At 30.2% G+C, this 23,542-nt stretch overlaps 2 protein-coding genes and 1 long non-coding RNA gene across 5 annotated transcripts; 1 reads left to right on the forward strand and 2 right to left on the reverse strand.

The window, feature by feature from the left end:
* Window positions 1–831: 831 nt before the first annotated feature.
* On the reverse strand, window positions 832–4,441 carry LOC117127683 (tubulin beta-4 chain-like). Its single transcript, XM_033278283.1, has 2 exons — window positions 4,259–4,441; window positions 832–4,180 (listed from the first exon to the last, which is right to left on the reverse strand). Exons 1-2 carry the CDS (start codon window positions 4,323–4,325, stop codon window positions 3,747–3,749), a joined length of 501 nt encoding a protein of 166 aa, XP_033134174.1. The 5' UTR covers window positions 4,326–4,441; the 3' UTR covers window positions 832–3,746.
* A 2,952-nt stretch (window positions 4,442–7,393) lies between these two features.
* LOC103828700 lies at window positions 7,394–15,971 on the forward strand. Its single transcript, XR_004450740.1, has 9 exons — window positions 7,394–10,830; window positions 10,922–11,048; window positions 11,265–11,333; window positions 11,440–11,559; window positions 11,659–11,871; window positions 12,169–12,362; window positions 12,430–12,511; window positions 12,608–12,728; window positions 12,804–15,971. It is a non-coding gene; the product is annotated as an uncharacterized LOC103828700 (long non-coding RNA).
* A 3,264-nt stretch (window positions 15,972–19,235) lies between these two features.
* Window positions 19,236–22,464, reverse strand: LOC103828710 (bromodomain-containing protein 4). Of its 3 annotated transcripts, none has more exons than XM_033277784.1 (8): window positions 22,295–22,464; window positions 21,549–22,088; window positions 21,387–21,464; window positions 20,898–21,132; window positions 20,563–20,641; window positions 20,178–20,274; window positions 19,697–20,086; window positions 19,236–19,623 (listed from the first exon to the last, which is right to left on the reverse strand). In XM_033277784.1, exons 2-8 carry the CDS (start codon window positions 22,056–22,058, stop codon window positions 19,399–19,401), a joined length of 1,614 nt encoding a protein of 537 aa, XP_033133675.1. In that variant the 5' UTR covers window positions 22,059–22,088; window positions 22,295–22,464; the 3' UTR covers window positions 19,236–19,398. The 3 variants fall into 3 exon arrangements, with proteins under 3 accessions (XP_033133675.1, XP_009102588.1, XP_018511549.1); XM_009104340.3 differs by having other exon boundaries at window positions 21,549–22,078; window positions 22,295–22,397; XM_018656033.2 differs by having other exon boundaries at window positions 21,549–22,078; window positions 22,190–22,360.
* Between the last annotated feature and the right edge of the window lie 1,078 nt (window positions 22,465–23,542).

Below are 23,542 nucleotides of genomic sequence, written 5' to 3' on the forward strand. Positions count from 1 at the left end.
ACTTACCAAAGTAACAGTTGATGTTTAGGAAACATTTTAATTTATTTGACTTTCAAATCTAACATCCAGTTTGTAAAGTTTGTTTTTACGATGAAGAAAAATGAAGGACAGTTTAGGCTGTAAATGATTGCTAGTCGCCTAATAAAAACTTTATTGCTAAATTAGGAATATGAAGACTTTCAAACCAAGTTACCTTTTAACGTCTTGATCCTACATTACAGCAACAGGTTGTAATTCAAAGTCAACGGTCAAGTCTTGTGTAGATTGAAATTTCTACGGCTTCTTATTCCTCTATTCTCATCATCATGAGTCGGAGAAAAGCACGCTGACCACGCTTAAATGGATAATGCTTCAGACAACTAATGTCTACACCACCATATGTGATGCAAAGCTGGATTTCAATAATTATCAAGATAAATAACTATTAATTTAACCATGTTTCATCATAGAGAGTTCGTCTCTAGGCTTAAACCTTTTATCTTGACTTTCCGGAATACATTTGAATCCATCGTAAGCAACTTAGCGTGACGAGTTAGGAAAATAAATACAGTTCTAGGGAAGATAGATTGAAACGTAAGAAAGTATTACTTACTTCTGTTACTTTCAAGGAAAATTTTCATGTTTACCTCATGTTTATCACTAGAGACATTTTCAAAAATGCATTTTTCATTAATAGGCAAAAGATTCTTATACTTTTGTTCTCTATATATATAATAAATAAATACATAAATAAATAAATAAATAATTTTTTTTTGAATTATACATTTTCAAATTCGAACTTTTTTTATAATTTTTTATAATTTTGTTTTGAATTATTTTGAATTTTTTTTGAATTTTTTTTGAATTCTTTTTTTTTTTAAATTTATTTTTGAAAATCAAAAATTCTTTTTGGAACTATTTAAAAAAAAATATTTTTTAAGTATTTTATTTATATATTTATTTGAATCCTAAATTTCACATTTCAAAAACTCTACTCCACCTCCCAACTCTAAACCTTATGTCTAGATAAATTAACTCTAGTGTAAATATGAAAAGTAGTATATTATAAACATGGTATTTTTGGTAATTTCTCTGGGAAATTTTACTTATACACTTTACATGATACCACTTTTCACTTATACCACCACTCAAAGGACATTTTCATAAATAGCACATTCATTAATTGGTAAAAGACTAAACTAACCTTATCTTTACTTCAATCTATCGTCTCTTTCTTCTCCACCGTCGTGATCCTTCTTCTCTTTCCTTTCGGATCCACCGTCTCTCTCTCCGTCGGATCCACCGTCTCTCTCCGTCAGATCCGCCGTCTCTCTTTCCGAGATCCATCGTCTCTCTCCCTGTGGAGATCGTTCTTCTCTCTCCGTTGAGATCTGTCGTCATCTCCGACGAGATCCATCGTCGTCTCCGTTGAGTTCCATCGTCACTCTCTCTCACGCATCTAGCGATAAGCAATTACGAGAATCACGATTCAAAACCTCAAAAATGTTGGCTCCTCTCCACGATTCACACTGGTATGTTTCTAATTTGTGTATTTTTTTTGTTCGATTCAAGTAATATTTTGGATTTGTTCTTTCTGTTTAAAAAAAAAAATCAACGAAGGTTGGTTTACAACAGGTCGATCTAAGAGAAAGAGTTTCGATAGTGAACATTGAGTTTTCAAAAAATTATAAACCTTTATAAATCTGGGTTCAAGTAATTTTAGGATTTTCGTTCCTCTGTTATTCAAAAAACAAATAAGGTTGATTTAGACTTGTCATTTGAATAGTTCTGGTTAGGAAATATTTTCGGATAGTGAACATTATATTTTAAAAAATTATAACCTCTTATAAATCTGGGTTTTAAGATATTGTTGGTAGTACAACTCAATGCTTTACAAGGTTTGGGTCTTGTTAGTTTGTGTTTGCCCTTGCGAGTCTTTTCCTTATATGCACTTATGTATCTATGAATAGGAGAGCTTTGTGTTTGGAGCCAGACAAAAACAAACAGTGCAACATGGCCATCTGCTTGATGCGTATGGGTCGAATCCCAGTAGCTAAATCTCTGATTGATGCTGTGAGAGATTCTTCTGCAGAGATTGAGTTCGTAGATGAACCGTTCACGAAGTCTTACGACAGAGCCGTTGAGATGTTAGCAGAAGTGGAAGCTAAAGATCCAGAAGATGGTCTTTCGGATAAGTTCTATGCGGGATGTTCATTTGCAAATGGAACAATGAAGGAAAACAAAGCTCCTCGAAACGCAAACAGGAACCACTCGCATGTTCCTCCTTCTCCAGCATCTGTTAGACAAACGTGAGAGAGGCTCTGTTGGTCCTAGGATGGATGAAACTGGCCCTTATCTTCCCACTGAGAAGGTTGATCAATTGCAAAGTTCTGATACAAGGGAAAGGAAGGTAGTCTTGCTGCAGCTTGGGCTCTAGCTAATCTATATTATCTTGCATGTTAGAAACCTCTTATAAGGGTTTATAAAACTATTTATAAGAACTTATAAATCATTTATAAGGTTTTATAAATATATTTATAAAAGTTTATGAATCTGTATATAAGGGTTTATAAAAATTTTATAAGAGTTTAATAATCTTCATACCACAATTTATAAGAGTTAATAAATCTTTTTCAAGAGTTTATAAATCTTTACAAACATTTAGTAGTAAAATATTCATAAAGCAAGTGTCTATAATTCTAATATAAATGTTTGTAAATTATTATAATAAATAAAAGATTATTTATAATGGTTTATAAAACAATTAATAAGACTTTATAAAATCAGTCTATAAAGTTTTTCAAATATATTATTAAAGTATAATCATTTATAAGAGTTTATAAAATCAGTTTATAAGGCTTTATAAGGATTATAAATAATTAATAAATGTTTATGAATAATTTATGAAGATTTAGAAATCATTTATAAACCTTTATCAATAGTTTATATATATTTCTCATGTGGTGGAAAACAGCGAGATGAGGCAGCAGAGGTTCATGGGGATATTGAGTTTGCTGTATATCGTTGCGTTCTTAGCTAAGAATAAGAGCGAGTGTCTCCAAGAAGAATGGGGAGTGTTGGAGAAGTCTCCGGAGGCGGCTTTAGATGTGGATCAGACGATCTTCATGGCTGTTTTGTGGTGAATTATAGAATATTTCTGGATGTTGAATCGTTCTTGAGTGTAGATTTGCTCATTAATCATGATTGAACCTTACCGAGTCTATATATATATCCTTTAGTTGATTGTGGATGATGTTAATGATGTACCTCTGTTTGCTAAGAAAATCTGAGAAATGATATAATTGTTTTATAAAGAAGAGGCAGAGAAACCATATCAAATTATATCATCATAATAAAATCCTTATAAGGCTTTACAAAGATAATAAATAATTTATAAATGTTTATAAATCATTTATGAAAATTTAGAAATCATTTATAAACATTTATCAATAGTTTATATATATTCCTATAAATGATTTATAAACCTTTATAAAATCACTTATAAGAATATACCAAATATTTATAAGGTTTTATAAAATCATTTATAAATATTTAGAAAGGTAATTTCATTTATAAAGTCTTAAAAATCATTTATATGAATATATAGAAACTTTTTATAAGGGTCTATAAATCATTTATAAGAATGTTTAAAATTATTTATAAGGGTTTATAAAATCATTTATGAGGATTTGTAGAATTTCAAAAGGTAATTCTTTTATGAAGTCTTATTAAATTTTATAGAGGCTTATAAATCTGTATATAAGAGTTTATAAAAATATTATAAGAGTTAATGTTGCAATGTCACAGACGCTGGACTTGACGTTGTTCGGGATCCATTCCACAAAGTAGGATGAGTTCTTGTTCTGGATGTTCATCATCTGCTCATCAACCTCCTTAGTGCTCAGCTTTCCACGGAACACAGTGGATGCAGTTAAGTAACGTCCGTGACGAGGGTCAGCAGCGCACATCATGTTCTTCGCATCCCACATCTGCTGGGTCAGCTCAGGGACACTGAAGGCACTGTATTGCTGTGATCCTCTCGATGTCAACAGAACAAAACCCACCATGAAGAAGTGGAGCCTTGGGAAAGGGATCAGGTTCACAGCGAGCTTCCTAAGGTCGGAGTTGAGTTGACCAGGGAAACAAAGACAGCATGTAACACTACTCATTGTAGCCGAGATGAGATGGTTCAGATCACCAACTAGCAAATCACACAAAACAAACAAGTCAAGACCCAAATGTTACATTAAGGTTAATATATACATAGTCTTTTACTCACAGGAGGGGTTAGAAAGCTTGAGGGTATGGAAGCAGAAGTCGTAGAGAGCCTCATTGTCGAGAACCATACACTCGTCAGCGTTTTCAACGAGCTGATGCACAGAGAGCGTTGCATTATATGGCTCAACAACAGTGTCAGAGACCTTAGGAGAAGGAAACGAGAGTTATTTACTGAAAATTAAATTTGTTCCAAATATTTTTTTACACCTTTATAAATATAAATCTAGATTTCAAGATATTGTTAAAAGTACAACTCTACGATTTATAAATCTTTATAAAGAAGTATTTAAACAAGAGTTCAATTAATTTTAGGATTTGCTTCTTTCTGTTATCCAAAAAAACAAATAAGGCTTAACTTGTTATTTGAATAGTTCTGGTCAAGATTAAGATTTTCGGATAGTGAACATTACATTTTTACAGAACTATAATTCTTTATAAATCTGAATTTTAGGATATTGTTAAAAGTACAACTGGACGATTTATAAGTCTTTATAAAGAAGTTTTCAAACAAAAGTGGATCGCATATGTCTATAAAAAACATATAAATGTGTGAACTTGGGAAGTCTTTGAGGAATGCTAGGCAAAATGAGTACAATGAACTCAAAAATGATTTATAAACATTTATAAAAGAACTAAATGCAACAAAAGAAGTAACAAAGAACTCTGCATTAGAAGCATATACTATTACTTCTTCAGCCTCACCCCTTCGTCTCTTTGTTTACTCTAATTCTTGTTCATCCAATTCCTTGTAGCCACCACCACGACCTCCCCTATATGGAGAAAATAAATGAATAAGCACAGGTCTTTCAAGAGAACAGTGAACAACAGCCTATCAGGCTGAAACATAACGTTTCTTAATGCAAAACTAATTTGGCCAAAACATTTCAAGTGAGAAAGCACATTTTGATGCATTAGGAGCTTTGTCATACTGAACATATTACCAAAGAAAGCATTCGGTCAAATTTCAGAAGATAATATTGTTTCCCCTTTTCCAGTTATCTACGAGGCCATGTTTAAAGATGAATAAGCTGCACGAAGACTACTATTATCGAACAAAAATCTTATAAATGTATCCTAAATTCACCGCAAAAGCATCTATAATACCAATCCTCAGCTCGAATACTGTTAAAGAACAATACAAATGAAGGTTGTCATTGACATTGAGTCATTCCTCACACCACATTCATTCTGACCAGGTTTATTGGTGTTGCAGACATTACATTTTAAACGCTTAGCCCAGTTGACATTGCCACACCTGATAATTAAAATATTAGAGCAAAAGAAACGGATTGCTCCTGCTTTGAAAACCAAAGTATATGACCACTAAAGACCGGAACGGCGGAACCAAAGCATATATATACCCACAGCACAAGTACACAAAATGCATAATTACCCAATGAAAACATTCTATTAGCTAAACTAGTAGAAAAAGTAGTATAAACTTCTATATAACCTAAAATATACACAGATCGAGTTGCAGTTAGCCCTGAAACTACAAGATATTCACCAAATTAACAAAATTTTCCAAATTAACAAGGAATATCAATGGATAAACTGAAGCAAGAGACACATACTAAACTAAGAATTCATAAGCAACCCAAAGATAAAAGCATCTCACACTGAGACAACTACCAAACAAGCTTATATGTCTCATTTAGACTTACAAGTGGATAAAGGAGGGTTCTTTCAGCATTCTTCTGATTACTCTAAGCCGAAACCAAAAACGATATCCAAAAGCTTTAGTGATTGCTTTTATGGAATTTTGGTATAGATTGTAAAACTAAGTTGAATCGAGAAAGTAAGAAGGAGATTGAAACAGTGAAGCTTCCATGGAATTCATAAACACAATCGAAAAAACTTGATGGTGGTTAGTCGTCTTCATTCATAAGCACTATGTTCTTGATCGATAAATTTATAAAGTCTTATAAATTTGAGATTTGAAAACTTCATGAGAAAGACTTCGTCTTCCTTCTCAGAAATTGATCGATTTTGAGAAATCAAAGATTAAACTACAGAAATAGACGAAAATCACCATATATTATCCTCTCACCTTTGTTACGCATTCGTCATGTTTTGTTCGTTTGAGCTTGTAGTCTTCGCCAAATCTCGTCGGACGTCAGGGTCTGCAAATCTCGCCGGAGTCGTCGAATCTCGCCGGAGAAATCATCATAACCGTAGAATCTCCTCGGAGTCGTGAATCTCGTCGTTCAATTTGGGAACTGTTTGAATCGTGGAAGAAAGAAAATAGGTATATGTTTGATTAAATAAGGGTATAATGGTACATTAGCCATTAAAATTTTAATGGTAAAATTGAAAAGTGTAAAGTTGAAAAGTGGTATTAGGAAAGTGGTATTAGTGGCAATTCCCCATTTTTTATTAGGGTTAGGTGTTTTCTTCCAAATTTTGTAAATCTTTTTTAATATATTATACTATTTAAGATATACTTAAATATTTGGTATAAGTCCAACAAATGCTTTGATTAGTCTTTAGACATAGGAAAAACCTGTTGTAGGGAAGAGGTGTTGAAATATGGGTATTAGTGCTCAAAAGGCAGACAATGTTTACCTAGAAGGTAGGTAGTAGCTATAAAGCTTAATAGATTTTGACTTTGATATTATCGCAAATGTTTTAAATAAATGATTTGTATTTTAGTATTTTATATCGTTTAACTCTATAATTTTGTTGGTTAAGTTTTTTATTCGACGTTATTAATATATAATCATTTTATATACATTTTACTTTGTTTCTAATTGTTATTACATACTAACATATTTTTGAGTTCTATAAAAGTTTGACATATGTTAACAATTTTATTTTTTGTATAAAAATATTGGATAATTTACAAATTTTAATCCATTTAAAATATGTTAATTTACCAATTTAATATAATTTTTATATTTAATTCACATATTACTTCTGTTTTAATATAATATATACTATAATTATAAAATTCGTAAAAATAGCATCGATTTTTTTATAATAAAATTTTACTTACCATTATTTATAGGGCAATTCTCTCAAATAGACATTTTTAATAGATCTCAAAAACTAAAATTACCAAAATAGCATTTTTTATTTTGAAAATATTTTTTTTTCTATTTTTTTAAAATTTGAAATCCTATCCTCTAAACCCCACTCCTCAACTCTAAACCCGAAACCCTAAACTCTAAACCCTAAATCTTAAATTTTAAACCTTAAACCCTAAACCCCACCCCTTAACTCCAAACCCTAATGTTTAGATTAATTAACTCTATAAGTGTATATTTACTTCTTTTGATAAAACATTTAACTCTATTTTGGTCATTTTTATTTTTAAGGTCTATATTTGTGACAAAAAAATTTTTATGTGTATCCTAGGGAATTTCTCTTATTTATATGAATATTATAACAGTAATTACGAAATTAATCAATACACTAATTTTTAAAAAATATTTAAAATTCTTAGTAAGATTTTGTTATATTTTTTCTCAACAGATTTTGTTATAACTAAAAGTAAAATTTAAATTTACATTAAAAATGATTTCTTATTGATATACTTATGATTAATTTTTTTAGGAATATTATATATTTAATCGATTAATGTAAGTAATCAAGTAAATATAATTAATGAGATGGACTTAGTATGACTATTTTAATGGTATATAACATATGAAAATAATATCAGTGTTTTGAAAGACGGATTAGCCTTTGTTGAAAATTTTAAAACATTAATCTATGATCGGACCAAGTATGACTTTTCTGGAAATATTAAAAACATTGGATATGTGTCCACAAAAGATCGAATTAGGCATTGATTGGTAGAGCATTAGCATTAGCAGTTTAGCATTATGCTCTACATTATCCAATTAACAATTGTTAGAAAATCATTTAGAAAATCATTTATTAAATGCTAATGCTCTCTGGCCAATGCTCTCATATGAAGCTCTAAGAAGATCATTTGCATTTATAATTTATAAAATTAAGAAAAATCTATAATTAATTCATTTATTTTATTTAATAATATCATAAAATTATTTTTATATCCAGAAAATAAAATTTAATTTCTAAAATTAATTTACAATAAAAATATTTTTTTTGTAAAAATAGTATTTCACATTTAAAATATAATATAATTTATATAATTTAATTTGTTTTAAATGTGAAAAACATATTCTAAAAAATAGATATTTTAATATTTTTTGATATAAACATAATTTTTAAATTATTAAATAAAATATATCAATTATATATCATTTTAATTTTATATGTTAATATATTTATATATATATATATATATTAGAAATATATTCATTAAAAATAAATATATTATATATTATATATTAATTTTTATAATAATTTTAAATAACATACTCATACTGCTCTACCAATCTTCTAATTACACAGTTTAGCAAAAGCATACAACTCCTGTTGCATATTACTTCTATAGCATACTGTTACTATTAATGCTAATGTCCTACAAATCAAGGTCTTAGGCATGTAGACATGTAGTTAATGCAGCAACTTAGCGTGACACATTAGGAAAAAAGAAGAAGAAAATAGATGGAAACATGAATGTTACTTACCTCTGTTAAGTTTTAGTAACATTTAGAGGATTACCGGAGTGGTTAAAAGTTAGTGACTTTTGCTTAGATGACAATCAATGGTAAAAATTTTAAAAATTATTATAATTTGATTAGACAATGACTTTTCATTTTTAATTATCTTAGTTAGATCTAAAATACAAGATAGTGTGGAACTAATTAATATCACTTATCAAATAATCTATAAGATATTAAAAATAATAATTGATGGTAACTAACTGTCAAAATTATAGAAATAGTGATAAGGGTTGACAAAAAATAGAGTAATAATATTTGATCATTTCATTTTTATATTTTTAAACTACAGAAAATAATGAATAGAAAACAAATTTATAGAAATCAATATAATAATTTCATATTCTTATATAAAACATTATAATCAAATATGGAGTAGTATAATAATTTTTAATGTCTTATGATGTCCATATATTCTTTATAAATCATATAAAGATTTAAAACATTTATCAAATCATTCATCATGGCTTAAACATAATTTTATCATAACTTTAAATTATCTATAAGAGTTATTAAATCATTTATAAAATAAAAATATAAATTATATATTAAGTGAGAAGCTACTTAAGAGACATTTACTTATGTGTTAATCACTGGTGAAATCTTAATAATTTTTTGGTCGATAATTTTTAATTTTACTTATTTTAATTAGATGTATTTCTTATATGTCGATCTTTGGTGAAGTTTTAAGAAATTATTGTTGATTTAAAAGTAATATTATAATTAGGGGTGTCAAAATGGGTTGTAATTAATGGATTGATCCAAACCAAACCAACACATGGTTCTAATGAGTTAATAATTTGGATATTAATGGATTAATGGTCTTTAAACCCGACCCGGATACTGAACCGGACAACTTACCAGGTTGCTGGGTCATTGGGTTGACCGCGGGTGAACCGCGGGTTAAAAATGAATTAATTTTTTGTTATTAGCATTTTTGTTATTCAATGTTAATAGGTTGATAGTAATTTCATTGTGATATAGTAGAATTTTTAAATTTTTGTTTATTAATAGTATTGTTAATGAGTTAACCCATTAAAACCACTAACTCATTAATTTATATGAGTTATGGTTTAGTCCAATCCATTTAGTTAATGGGTTGGATTAACTCATGATCCATAAACTGCTTAATCCATTTGGATATGGATTGATTTGAGTTAGTTTACCCATTTTGACACCTCAATATAAATGTTTGCTTTCAAGATTGAACGGATTATATTTAATGGAATATTTGAGAACTTTGCAATTATAAAATATTTTGAATTTGAGTCAAAGAGACTATAGTATAGTAAATAAGGTGATGTTGTGATTGAAAATCTATATAGTAACTGCATGTATAACTCCACTGAATTTGTCATTACTAAATTTTGCATCAAATTTATGAAAATTTTGCAACTGAAATTTAATTTGCATCAAAATTAAAAGAGGTGATAGATAAGATAGTTTAGTGATTATAAAGTGTTTTAAATAGATTTTTTTGGTTAACTGATCATAAATTTATTAATCATTTAATCAAATTCATGTAAAAATATTTTAACTACTTAGACTAGTATTATTAAATTATCAGTAAATCTCATCTTCCAATACTAAAAGTTCATATTCCTCAAAGGAGAGAGCTGACACATCAGCCCAAAAAATCAACCAATCGTATGCCTTTAACTTACCACGTCAGCTCACTCCTTTTGCTAACACAGATTTCCACAATTGTATCGTGACTATCGTCTCTTCCTCAAACGTTGTTCTGTGACTTTTCCTTTACACCCTTCAGCGGTTTAAGTTGAAGACAATATCTCTGCCTATCGACCTCCCCACTATAAGATCAATAACTGTACCATTCAACACAATAACCTCTTCCCTTTCCCCAACCTAACTATATATATGGTGAGATTCAAGACCACAGTTCCTCACATCGTCTTCCCCAAAGGCCAAAACACTGGCCTCATTAAACTCCAAGGCTAAAGCACAACTATGATATCAGGTGGGATGTGCACCTTTTTATTTAATCTTCAGTTCTGATTGCTTCTTAATTAAGTTCCCCGATTTGAACCTATCTACTGTTTCTTATGCAGGTCAACCATTAAAGAAAAAGACATCTGATCAAGTTGTTGACGCAGACGACCTTCAGATGGATGAGGACGAGGATGATAATGAGGAAGATGGCCAAGAAGTAGATCACCGAAATAGAGCAAAAACCCGGTATGTGGTTAAACGACTACTCTCTGTTGCTATTATAAAACTAAAACCACGAAATCTTATTTTGGTGGTTTCACTTTCTTTTATACATGGAACCATGAAGGTTTGTTAATATTAGTTTCTGACTTTATATTACAAAATTTACATTTTCTTTTCCTTGACACAAAGAGATTAAGAATTCAAGGTTAACATCAATGCGTTATAGTTGCGACTTGACAGACAGTTACTGAAGATGACTGGACTATGCATGACAGTAATTCTTGGCCCGATCATCCTGTCATGATCTAGGTGAGATTCTCAGAGGTGTCAACTGTTTCATTTTGTTATAAGTGTGGTGTGTATGCATTACTCCCAAACGCATCTGTTTATTTTTCATGTTTGCTCATTCCAAAAGGTCTTCCTTGGAAACAACAATGTTTGCGATGTAGAAAACCATGAGCTTCCTAGGCTGGTTTATCTTCTCGTGAGACTTGGATTTGACCATCACAAGAAGGCTGGCGCCATGAATTCGTTGGTAAATAATTATGCTTAATCCTTGATTGTATATTTTAAACTGATATATAATGGTGTCTCACAAACTTTCGTCTTTTCATGCTGTGATATTCAATTGAAGATACGAGTCTTGGGGGTTCTATCAGTTGTGCCTTACCTTTTGAATGTCAGAATGTGACACTACATCTGCAATAGCAAAACTCTAAGAGAAGCAATGTGTTTCGTGGTGGCTTCTAAGTCGGGAAATAAGTTTTGTTATTTTCACTACCCTCAAAGATTCGATGGGATCGGTAGACCCAACAGATACAGTAATGGCAGCGTTGTATTCTTCGGCGTAAGTACACAATACTTCTATCACCACCAGATCCGTCCCTGCCGTAAGGCAGATGAAGCATTTGATTCAGGCCATATTTTATATACTAAAAATAAGGCCATTTCATATAATATTTTGGAGAAATGGTTACCTTGTTTGATTTTAAATTCTCATATCCTTATTCCATTTTTATCTTATCCAACATATTTCCTATCTTAACCATAATAATAATTATTATTTTAATCCTTTTTGTATTGTTGTGGTTACTATTTACCATTAGTATCTTATGTAAAAGGTCACATAATTTTTTTGCTTTAGGCCACTCTCAACTACGGGACGGCACTGATCACCACCTTCCTTCTCTTGAGTCATAACCTAGGTTTTAGTAATCTTAATTGCACTCCCACTTCGGCACTGGTTTTGTTCCTACCATTAGCTTCTCTTAAAGCAAACAGAACAATAGCATCGGTGCTGGAGCTTCGCACGAGCCACTGGAGAGATTTTGTAATGAGGTATTATAAAGACCCAAATATGTTTTTACCGGACAGTTTACCCTAATTACTAATATACTATTTGCAGCACTTGAAAGTTGAGCGTGCTGATCCAAAAACAAGGCTTTCTGATTTTTGTTATCCCCCACGACAAAGAAACATTTCTTGCGGTAAGAAATGTACTATATATTATCTCTAGAGATATTTCTGCAATATTTTTTGAGGTAGAAAATGGGGAATCTGAGTTTAGAATCTCGGCCTTACAGCTCGGGCTTGCGACTCTTGAAAAAGTGTTTCTGAACATCGCTAGACGGGGTGAAATAGAAACTGCAACCACTGAAGCAACCATGGTCACCCTCAATAAAGATTCTGGCATCTCACAAAAAGGTAAATCCAATTGCACATATAAATATAAAATGCAACAGAGCCGAGGAATTCCACTAAATTATATGATCATTGTAGATACAGATAAAGATACCAGTGGGAGCCAGATTTGTTGGGATCCTTGACACCAAACGCAGAGAATTTAATTGGAGTAATGGTTGAAGTTTACTGGCAACAAGATGGGTCGGGATAGATGGCAATAGTCCACATCTTTCTTTTTTTTGGTCGTAATGTTTAGTTCACATCTTCACATCGATTTTTTTTATTGTTCAATGTGACAAAAGTATCGTAATGTATATGCATGTTACAGACACAAGTCAGTGACTGATTTATTTGCTGACATGTGAGCGACCCTTTTATGATAGGATTTGTATTTCTCGACAGATATTTGAACTTATAGAAGATGTCAAACAATCTAACAAAATAAATTTAACTCTTTAATTTTTTTTTTGATAGCAAAAAATTCACAGACTCATATTGATTATGTAAACCAAATCGGCAACTCTGCATCCATGTGAACAACGAAAGACGACTGTCTTCTAGCACTGCGTACTAAGCTATCCGCCCTTTGATTCTCCGTACGACGGTACGAGGTACATGAACAATATCTGAGTTGTGGAAACTCCTTCGTAGAAGCTTGATGTCTTCCAGATAACTTCCAAATGCTGGTCATTCTTCTCGTTCCGAAACTATCTTCACCAATTGAGAACAATTCGTTGCAAATGTAACATGAAATTGTCTTAAATTCTTCATACATTCCATTGCTCAAATTAAAGCTTTCATCTCCGAATGGAGAGGTAAAAGACATGCCCTTACATTCCTTGCTCCTAATAAACCATCGAATCCCGGTAAAGTACTATATCATCCTTGTCCCGAGAATAATTTCTTATCTTTCCAAGAACCATCTGTAAAGCACCATCGTCCTGAAGTTTGTATCGTGGATCTGACATGTACATGTTGTTCCCTTTTCTGACTATTGAGTACATGTGCCTCGGCCCAAAGTGTTGATTCCAACTCTTTAATTTAATAGATAAAGTATATAAGCTGCATGATATTTTGATATTTTTCTCGCTAAAGTATATAAGCTGCATGAAATATTTAAATTTTTATATACTTTCTCTTTTTGTATTTAAATATTATTTTATTGTTTTGGGTTTTGTTTTACTATTTATTTTAATTTATATTAAAATCTAAAAAATAAAATGGATTAATAAAAATCTAAAAAAAAAGAAATATAAAGAAATATGTATCATCATTTTAAAAATACAAAATAGTAGTATTTTCCTCATAGATCTCTAATGATTTTAAATTTATAAAACTGAAGGGACAAAAGCTACTAAAAAGACATTCTAACAAACATGAGTATACAAGTAGTTTTAATATTAGTCAGAATTAATAGTAAACATTTTATTTAATATTATTGCAACAGACTATTTTCGACCATATTATTTAAAAATCAGAGATAAATGGTTTTTTTTTGATGAGAGATAAATGGTTAAAGGCAAGTTATCTAATTTCATGAAATCTAATTTTATGGTATTTTCAAATGACAAAATACATGCCTTATAGACAATCACAAAGTATGAACGATCGGACAACCAAATCCTCGATAAAAACATCAACAGAAAATAACTAAATGTAAGAAAAAAATAATGAAATTACCATGTACAACTTTTAGGAGAATTTTCAATGGTCAATAGTAATTTAGATTTTCTTCTTCTCTCAGGTTGTTGATAGACTCATATGTTATATATCTAAGTCGTATTAAAAATGAGAATATTAACCCCTTTTTTTTTTGACTGAAATATCAACCTTTTCTGCATTACTAATTATGACACTTCTAAGTTATAATCATTTAGTATTATGGTTAAGATGATTTTGAAATGTGTAGATCATGGAGAAGGACTTCAAGTTCTACACTATGAAGAAGGGTCAAAAAGTATGAATTTTGTTGATAAGCTTAACACTAAGAATGTGGAAGCACCGTCGCCTATTGGTTAAAGTTTAAAGACTTCTACACCCAGGTCTGGGGTTCGAATCCCAGACTTATAGGAGGTCTATGTTTCAATTCCTAGAGAAATCGATTTATTAAAACAATTATGCAGACTATGGAAGAAAAACTTACAACTTCAATATAGAGCAAGTAAGTCCGGTCAGACATGGAACTTCATAGGATGCCTCAGGTGATGTAGTTAGGCGTAGACCCTCGTAAGACATGTACTGTTGTCGGTTATCGAATCGTCTATGTAATCTTTTTCATAATTGTAATATCATAATAAATTATTGTTTAAAAAAGTTTAATGCTAAGAATATAGGTCATTATTATCAGGAGGAAAATAAGGAAATAGTGTAATATAAGTAGTTTCACTATGTAACTAGATGTTTTGCCCGCACATGCGGGCATAATCGTTTTACTAATAGTTATTAATATATTTCTTATGATTTAAACATGACAATAACTTATTCTTTATATTCTTAATCATTTTAGTTTTCTTTAATTTTTATTTCGGTCTAAGTCTTCTTAGTACAAAGTAAAGCTATAAAACTATAAAACCATGAAAGCATAATTACATAACAAATATTACACACAATAAAGTAAAATAAGAATGTGAACTTCTCTTTTGGACAACGAAGAATGTAAACTTTTGGTCTCTCTTAATCTACTTTGTATTTTTGAACCAGAAAAATGTATTAAATTACCAAAAAACATTGAAACACACAAATCCAAGTAAAATAAAATAAATAAAAAGTAAATAAAAAATAAAGTTCGATGATAATTTAGAAGAAAACTTAAAAGAACAATTGAGATAATTATATTATTTCATTGGTTTACTTGATAAATATATACATTGAGTTATCGAAATATTTCATAAGTTTACATTTAATAAACAAAAAAATAGAAAATGATAGTTTTATTATTATTATAGTTAATTATATAATGATAAATCTAATTATTCATTAAAAATATATCTACTTTAGCCGTTTTAAATATTAAACCATGAAACACATGTTCATAACATGATTACATAAGCAACTCTCTAAACTTAATATCAAAGCATAAGTTTTCTTATAAATTAAACAGTAATACAACATATAAGTGACATAACTGCCATTAAATAATTTAGAATAACTAATCCATAATTCTAAACTGCATGTAGCAAAACCGATTTGCTTCCTAGTCTTTTAAACTCAATGAAAGAAAGAAAAACATAAAACTCCAACTAAACAGAAAACAAATATCGAAAGTACATAAATATAGATGTCAAGAATCCAAAAAAGGATCTAAAGCTAAAGAGAGAATTAAGCTTTGACGTTGTTCATATAGCCGTTAATGCAAACAACTCAAAGAATAATATTGTTTGACAAAAAAATATTGTTTATCTGCACAAAATGATTGAACCACTGAAAAGAGAGCGTTCATCAGAATAAAAGTGATATCATGAAGATAACGCAAGCAATTGAAACAACCAGAAAACACTATACCTAAAGGATGAAAAAAACTATAACCGATACAATTTGGAATGAATGAGAAAAATGAAACTATAAAATTTAAAACATCTTACATCACATGAAAACAAGAATTAGTCTTCACTTGTGAAGTTAAAACAATTATAATTTTAGTTCCAATTAGAAATTTTGAGTTAGTTATATTATTTAAATGAATAAATTAATGATTTAAGCTAAAACTAATAAGAAACTTGTGAAAGTTAAAATAATTATAATTCCAATTAGAAAGTTCGAAACAGTATACTATTTAAATTAATAAATTAATTAAAAATTTCGAAATATTTATATTTTTTAAATTAATAAATTAAATATTTAAATTAAAAACTAATAATAATATGACAAATAAGCAAAATTAGCTAAAATCACGGCGAATGTGACAAATCAGCAAAATCACTTCATAAATAATAGTATAGATATGTAAACTGGATTGTGTTATGTATATAGCACAATTTTTAATTGTTTTCACTATACATAAATAGGAAAAACATTCTACTTTATATGTTTACTGGATTAAATAAAATCAGACATTGATGACCCTGAGACCTGCATTGCATAATGGCGTTTAATTTGATCCAACATCTGCTGTCAACTTTTTATTAAGAATTAGCATGTTTAATTTTCTTTGCTATAGTTTATGTTTTTTTTTTTTTAAAGAGGAGGCTTAATTCTCTTTTGTTATTATTGTGTTCCAAAAAAAGATGGCGATATACCACTAATATATTTTGTTATGTCACAATTATAATAACGTTTTTATTGAATCGATGTTTTATGTTCTGTCATGTGATTGATAATCATTTGAATGGTATACCCTGTAAATAAATGCCTATTAATTTGGAAATTAATCTTGAAATTGAAAATCATTATCTTTTCCACTATATGATACTAGGTGATTTTCCCGTGCTCATGCACGGCTATAAATGTTTTTGAAATAAATATACTATAATAATTGACTGCTATTTATTTTTAATTTTAAATTAATTTATAATTTGTATGCATCATTTATATTTATAATGTTATATTGCTTTAATAATACATATGATTTTATATATGTTATATTTAATCGATTATGTTGTTTTTACAATCAATTTAGATATCATTTGCATAATTTGGATTGCATCTCTGAATTCAACTATAATATTTTTTATTCTAAATATATTAAAATTTTGATTAATTTCTTATTTGCATTTAGGTGGTTGTTGTCTTAAATATGTAAATATATTTTATGAAAATTATGTACAACTTCAGATATATTGTGTTTAGAAAAAAAAAAATAATAAACTAAAGTGTCTGATTCCAAATTACATAAATTAATATCACGATAATATTCTCAAGTCTCATGCATATATATAAATTTTAGAAAAGAAGTAAATTGCAACAGTTGTTTAATATTTTATTTTCATTTTAATGTGTTTTGAGTTGTTCTATGATTTATATTTATAAAATAAATTACTATTCTTATAAAATTATATATTCTTATTGTAGTTAAATCTATGATTTTAGATATAAGTTAGATTAGTCAAATCACTCATGTTGTGAGTATATTGAGTTACTGTTATTCTTTCAAATTCAAATGAAATGTAATTACTTTTTATTATAACCAAGTCAAATCAAATCAATTTTATTTATCGTTTAAACGTGCATGTATTTTCATAATATTTATCAAATTATAAATTGATTTTTTTAAAAATATATTAAAAAATAAAGTGATGCTCAATAGGAAGTTACATACATAAGTAGGTGATACATTTTTGGAAGCTCATGAACACATATTAATATTTACAATAATTAAAATATTTTATAAATTCTAAATAACTTTATGCCTTTAATTTATTGAATGGAAACTAAAATTTATTTTAAATAATATTAAAATGAGAATTCAAATTTGCTTTGGTATTTTGATTATGGTTATATTAAGTTCCACAAACATAAAATTTAAAAGAAAATTTAATATTAAGAAAACAAATAACTTTAATAATGATAAAATATAATATATATATTTTGCAACTATTTGATCAAACTATTTTTTTTTTTGTTTTTAATATCTCTTAAAAATAAGCAGTAAACAAAATTGTGATTTTATTTGAAAATAATATTATATAAGTAAAATATAATTTATCGATATTTTTTTGATGTAATTGGAAGATATTATAGTCAACAAAATATATGAAAAATAAATAAAACACTTCAATAATACTAATTATAAACTATTCTTAGTCAATTAAACATATATCAGTTTATGTTTCTCAATTATTTTATGTAATCTTCTAAGAAAATAGATAGATATATAAAAATACTTCTATTAGTTTGAATTTTTTTTGTATTGTTTAAAATTATGTTTTAAAAGAAATGTTATTTCTTTTTCTAATATCAAGATTATCTGTGTAAAATTTTCTTAATGAAATCACATCATATACAAATTTATGTTTTTCATCTAAGAAAATATATATATAAATAAAATATTTTATTATTTTAAAATTATATTTTATGTTATTTAAAATATTTTTTAACTGTAATATTATTGTTTTGTGAACTTTCCTTTTTTTGAAATCATATTATATATACATATATTTTCGTTTTCAATTTGGTTTTTTTAACTCTATAAAAAAAATTCCTTTTTTATTATAGGTATATGTTTTTGGAAAAAATTTAAAAGAAAACTAAATAAAAAATAAATAATAGTATTTAATATTTTAATTCATTAAGGGTATAATTGTAATCAACCATCGTGAGAGTTAATATGAGAGCGACACATAAGAAACTAACTTTTCAAATAATATTATAGAGATTAAGATGTGTACATTAACTTTGATTGGTTGAAAACAAGCAATCATGGGTTGGGAAGGAAAAAAAACTCATTGGAAAGTCGTTTTCATGCTCTCGCATTACACAACTTGACCCAACAATCAACTGGACAATTTTTAGACATTGTGTGGAATAGTTAAGTCAATGCCTTAATTGACGTTTTATTCCCTTCTTATCGTCTCATGGCAGTCAAATCATTAGGTAAAAGCGAATCCATTTTGTCTAAAAATTCATGAACAAATTGATGTTTCTGCTTTCAGTGAAAAGAATCTTATGGTGTTTGACATTTGATGTATCAATCAAACATATCTAAACAGGCAAAGCGAAGAGCGATAGCTAAATACTTATGTTACATTGTGAATCCTTAACTACTACTTCTCATCAAGGCCTCCACTGCTTTGTGTAAGGAACTAGTACGATTTGAGCCTTCTGGACGTTTAAACAGTGAGTGAGGTCCGTTCCAGACAGAACTTTGATTGTTGCTTTTAGGAAAGATAGTCTCGCAAAGATTTAGCAGCTGAGGGTTTCTGAGTTGGAACTTCTCATGCATCTTAGCTCTCCATTGTTTACGCTCTAACTCCTGCAGCTCCTGCAATAATACAATTACTCTCAGTAGTGCTTGCTGCTTAATCAAAACATCATAATAAAAGCTCGGAGAGTACCTTCTGCTCCCGGAGTCGTTTTGCCTTGTCTTCCTCTTCATTCTGAGTTGCTTTTGAACCTTCAACAGAAGCTAAAACAGCCAATTTCTCGGCAGCACTAGTCACGGGCTCGTCACCAGTCTCTTCTGTCCATGTATCAATCGATTGAGTCTTATCCTGGACAGTAGGTTTGGATTTAGTTTCGTTCTCCACCTCAAGGGTCTCCTCTTCCTCCACATTTTGTTTTTTATATTCACCAACTCTTTGTCTTTTTGCCACTGGACTATCTAGTTCCACGATTTCTGTTTTTCCTTGTCTAGTTTTGTTGTCAACATCAACATCCATGTCCTGCTCCTCACGCATATTAATAGATGAATTATCCACAGAAGGACTTCTCACAGGTGAAGATTCCTTCAAGAAAGAATGATATTTAGTTACAGCCAATGGAAGCCAAGCACCCGGGCTGTGTGCTCTCTTTGGATAAACAAAACACATTACTAACCTCTACTGCTCCAGAATTTCCTTGAGAACTGTGACGTTCTCTTTTACGTCGCTTCAAAATGCATACCGCACACATGCAATCACTCTTGTGATGCCTTCTGCAAAGCGAAAATAATGACACTATCAAATGAAACTGAATCCCATCACAAATCCCAAACCCAGTAATAAAGGACAACACAAGCTCTATATCACAACTGCAAGACGTATGAACTGGGCTACAGAAAACAGAATACAATTTGACAAAACCTAGGTTACAGTAGCTTTGCAAAAGATAACCTCTTGTCTATAAAACCTAGGAAGACTGATGAAACGTTGAAACCAAACTATGCTTATGAGTCCCCACGTATCATAAAGGAAAAAAAAAAAGAAGTTTCAAAGGCATATACCCATGGCGCTTCTGGCTCTTCTGCTTGGATTGACTACCTTTGGAGGATGCATTTCCACCATCCTCTACTTGAGCATTCTCTGATCGTAAATCGAAGAAACCATATAAGTTAAACCGTAAGCTATATTACTCAGCCCAAAGTGCATAGCTACCAGAAACAATGCCAGTACTGTACATTGTTAACAATCTGCAGGTATTGTTAAAAGTTTTATGTGTTCACAATGTCTACTTTATATGCCTAAGGGGAACCAGAAACGTAAAACTACACCTACCAAATTTAACAACGCGTGAGAAGAAATAGTAAAATGCTGGAGAAGATTAAATTTTTAACAATACCTGCAGATTGCTCAGTATACAATCCGGCGGCAGCCCAGTACTTCATGAAATTTTTCTTGACTCGCTTCATCAGGTCGACGATATAATCGCCTTTCTTATTGTACTTGGAACAGTTATTCCAGATGTACTGGACATCCTTGTAAACATCCTCAGAATTCATGTATACGTTGCCTTTTTCAAGATTACTGCATACTGTTCCAAAATCCATAGGTGTCTTGATGATATCGAAATAGTCCTAATTACATAACCCGAAAACAGCTAAACGTGTTAGACAACAATTCTGAAACCCCTTGACAAGCAAAGAAAAGATTTAAAACAAGTATTATTTCCTTCACATAAAGATGAACCCATACCCTAAGCTAAATAACAAGACTAGTAAATGTAGTAAAGAAATTTTAAGTTGAGATCAAAATGAGCTTTCACAAGCCAAAGTTGATATGTTCGGTGGATATATAAAATAAAGATGAAGCTAATGGATCACACACTTACAGGAATCCCAAGAGCTTCTGGGTCGACAGGAACATTAAAGGGATCAGCAGCTTCCATCTTCATAATCTTCTTGACCACCTAAGACCAATAAGGTTTAGTTAAAATTGTTCATCACCATAAAAAGAAGAAGAAACCAACAAACAAACAAGGTAGACACGACACCGTAAGAGAATCTTCCAGTTCTTGCTTATTGTTATCAGTCTTCTTCTGAGAAGAAACGGGTGCACTATCAGGTTCAAGCTGAGAAGTCTCATCAGGCGTCTTCGTCTCCTTATCAACTGCATCCAGGGGCTTCTCAGAAACAGAGCTAGACCCATCAACCGCCTTCCAGGACTTGATCTTAATACCTTTCATCTTCCTATAAACGTTGAGAACTGGTTTTCGCTCAGGCAAACGAGGAGGAACAACAGGATCCTCTTTTTGAGGAGTAGTCAAGGGAACATCAGGTTCGGGTGCTTTGGAGGAGGTCTTCAGTTTAACCTTAACACGCCCCACAGACTTAACCGGATCTACACTAGGTGAACTGTCAGGTGCATCAACCTCCGTTTTACTCTTCTCACACTCACCCGAACTTTGCTCAGAGTCGCTGTTTTGAACAGACTCATTCAAATTCTCTGGTTCAGTGGACTTTTTAGACTTGTTCCCTTTCTTATGTCCTCCCTTACGCTTCATCCTCTAACAACGAGAGACTCCTGCAAAAACCTTGATTGGATTAGATTATCCGAAAGAACACAAACAATTTGCAATCAAGAGATCCGATCATATATAGGCTAATCGAATCAAAACAATCTTGAATCACTCACTAAACACTAGATCTAGGGCAAACCAGCAGAGCAGAGAATCTTGCGGACTGGGGGAAGAGGAAGAGGAAGAGATTCAAAAAGTTGGAGGGAAACAGAGATTTTTACCAAACTTTTAATAGAACTCGACGAGACCGCGCTTTCGACTTTCGACTCTTCGAGCGTCGCTTATTAGACCCCAGACGATTCGGTGCTTTTTTAGAGTTTTAAGACCCTTCTCTGCAGATTTAACACTTACGTCGTCGTTTTTCTAATGGGTTTGTTATGGGCCAACCAAAAAAAGCATATGTGCCAAATCCAAAACAAAACAAGCGTCAAAAACTCAAATATGCAAAATTTTAATGGATTTTTTTGACATTACAACCCTTCCAGTAATGTTTTGGGTAACTATGGACTTTTTGACATTACAACCCTTTCAAATGAATTTGCCAAATATGATTTAAAACTTGACTTGACTTTGATTGTAAAAATATACCCAAATTTGAATCAAATGCAAAAGTAATCTAAAAACCTTGTGAAATTACAGTCAGCATCTTGTGACCAAACAAAAAAAACATAACTCATTTTTACGAATATATCCCCGCTAAGTCTTCCGAGTCTTCTGGACGACGTCCATGGAAGTTGTGTGGTATAGTGGATCTTAAAAATAATTTATAAATTTTGTAAAAAATATTTTGATAAGCAAAAAATTAAAATCATGTGATTATAAATAGTTTTAAGTGATATAAATTAAGATATAATAAAATTGAATTGTTTTCAACATAGATGTGTGAAAGTAGTGAATAATGATATTCTTTGGTCTAGGGTTTCGTAATATATGTTGTAGTATTGTATGTATTCTTAGGGTTAGATTTTGGAAAACTTAAATGTTTTTTTGAAAATTTAAATTTTTATCTATATGTGATTATTTTTGTGTATAGTAAACACTTTTTAAATTTAATTTGATTTTATGAAGTGTTTAGTTAGTTAATTTAGTTTAGGGATTGCGTTTAGGGTCTAGACGACTAACAGGTAAGTCGTCTGGTGATTAGAATACTTCTCTGAAAGTCTTCTAACTCCCGGAAAAAATATTTTAGTTTCCTGCTAAAAATATTTTAGTTTCCTGCTAAAAATATTGAAGTCTTCTAAGAGACTTACAAGTATGTCGTCTAGTAAGTCTTCTAAGACTTACTTGAAAGTCTTTTGAATCGAAAATATTTAACCTTATTGGAATTTTTGTCTCCATATATAAAGAAACATTTATACATTATTTCTCTTCCTCTCAAATGGCTGCAACAAAATTGGTATGTTCCTCATTTTCAAACTTTCCAACGTCTCTCTAATCTCTTTGAACTTATAAACACCAAACTTTATATC

The sequence above is a fragment of the Brassica rapa genome, chromosome A01 (genome assembly GCF_000309985.2).
Source record: "Brassica rapa cultivar Chiifu-401-42 chromosome A01, CAAS_Brap_v3.01, whole genome shotgun sequence".
Classification (NCBI taxonomy): domain Eukaryota; kingdom Viridiplantae; phylum Streptophyta; class Magnoliopsida; order Brassicales; family Brassicaceae; genus Brassica; species Brassica rapa.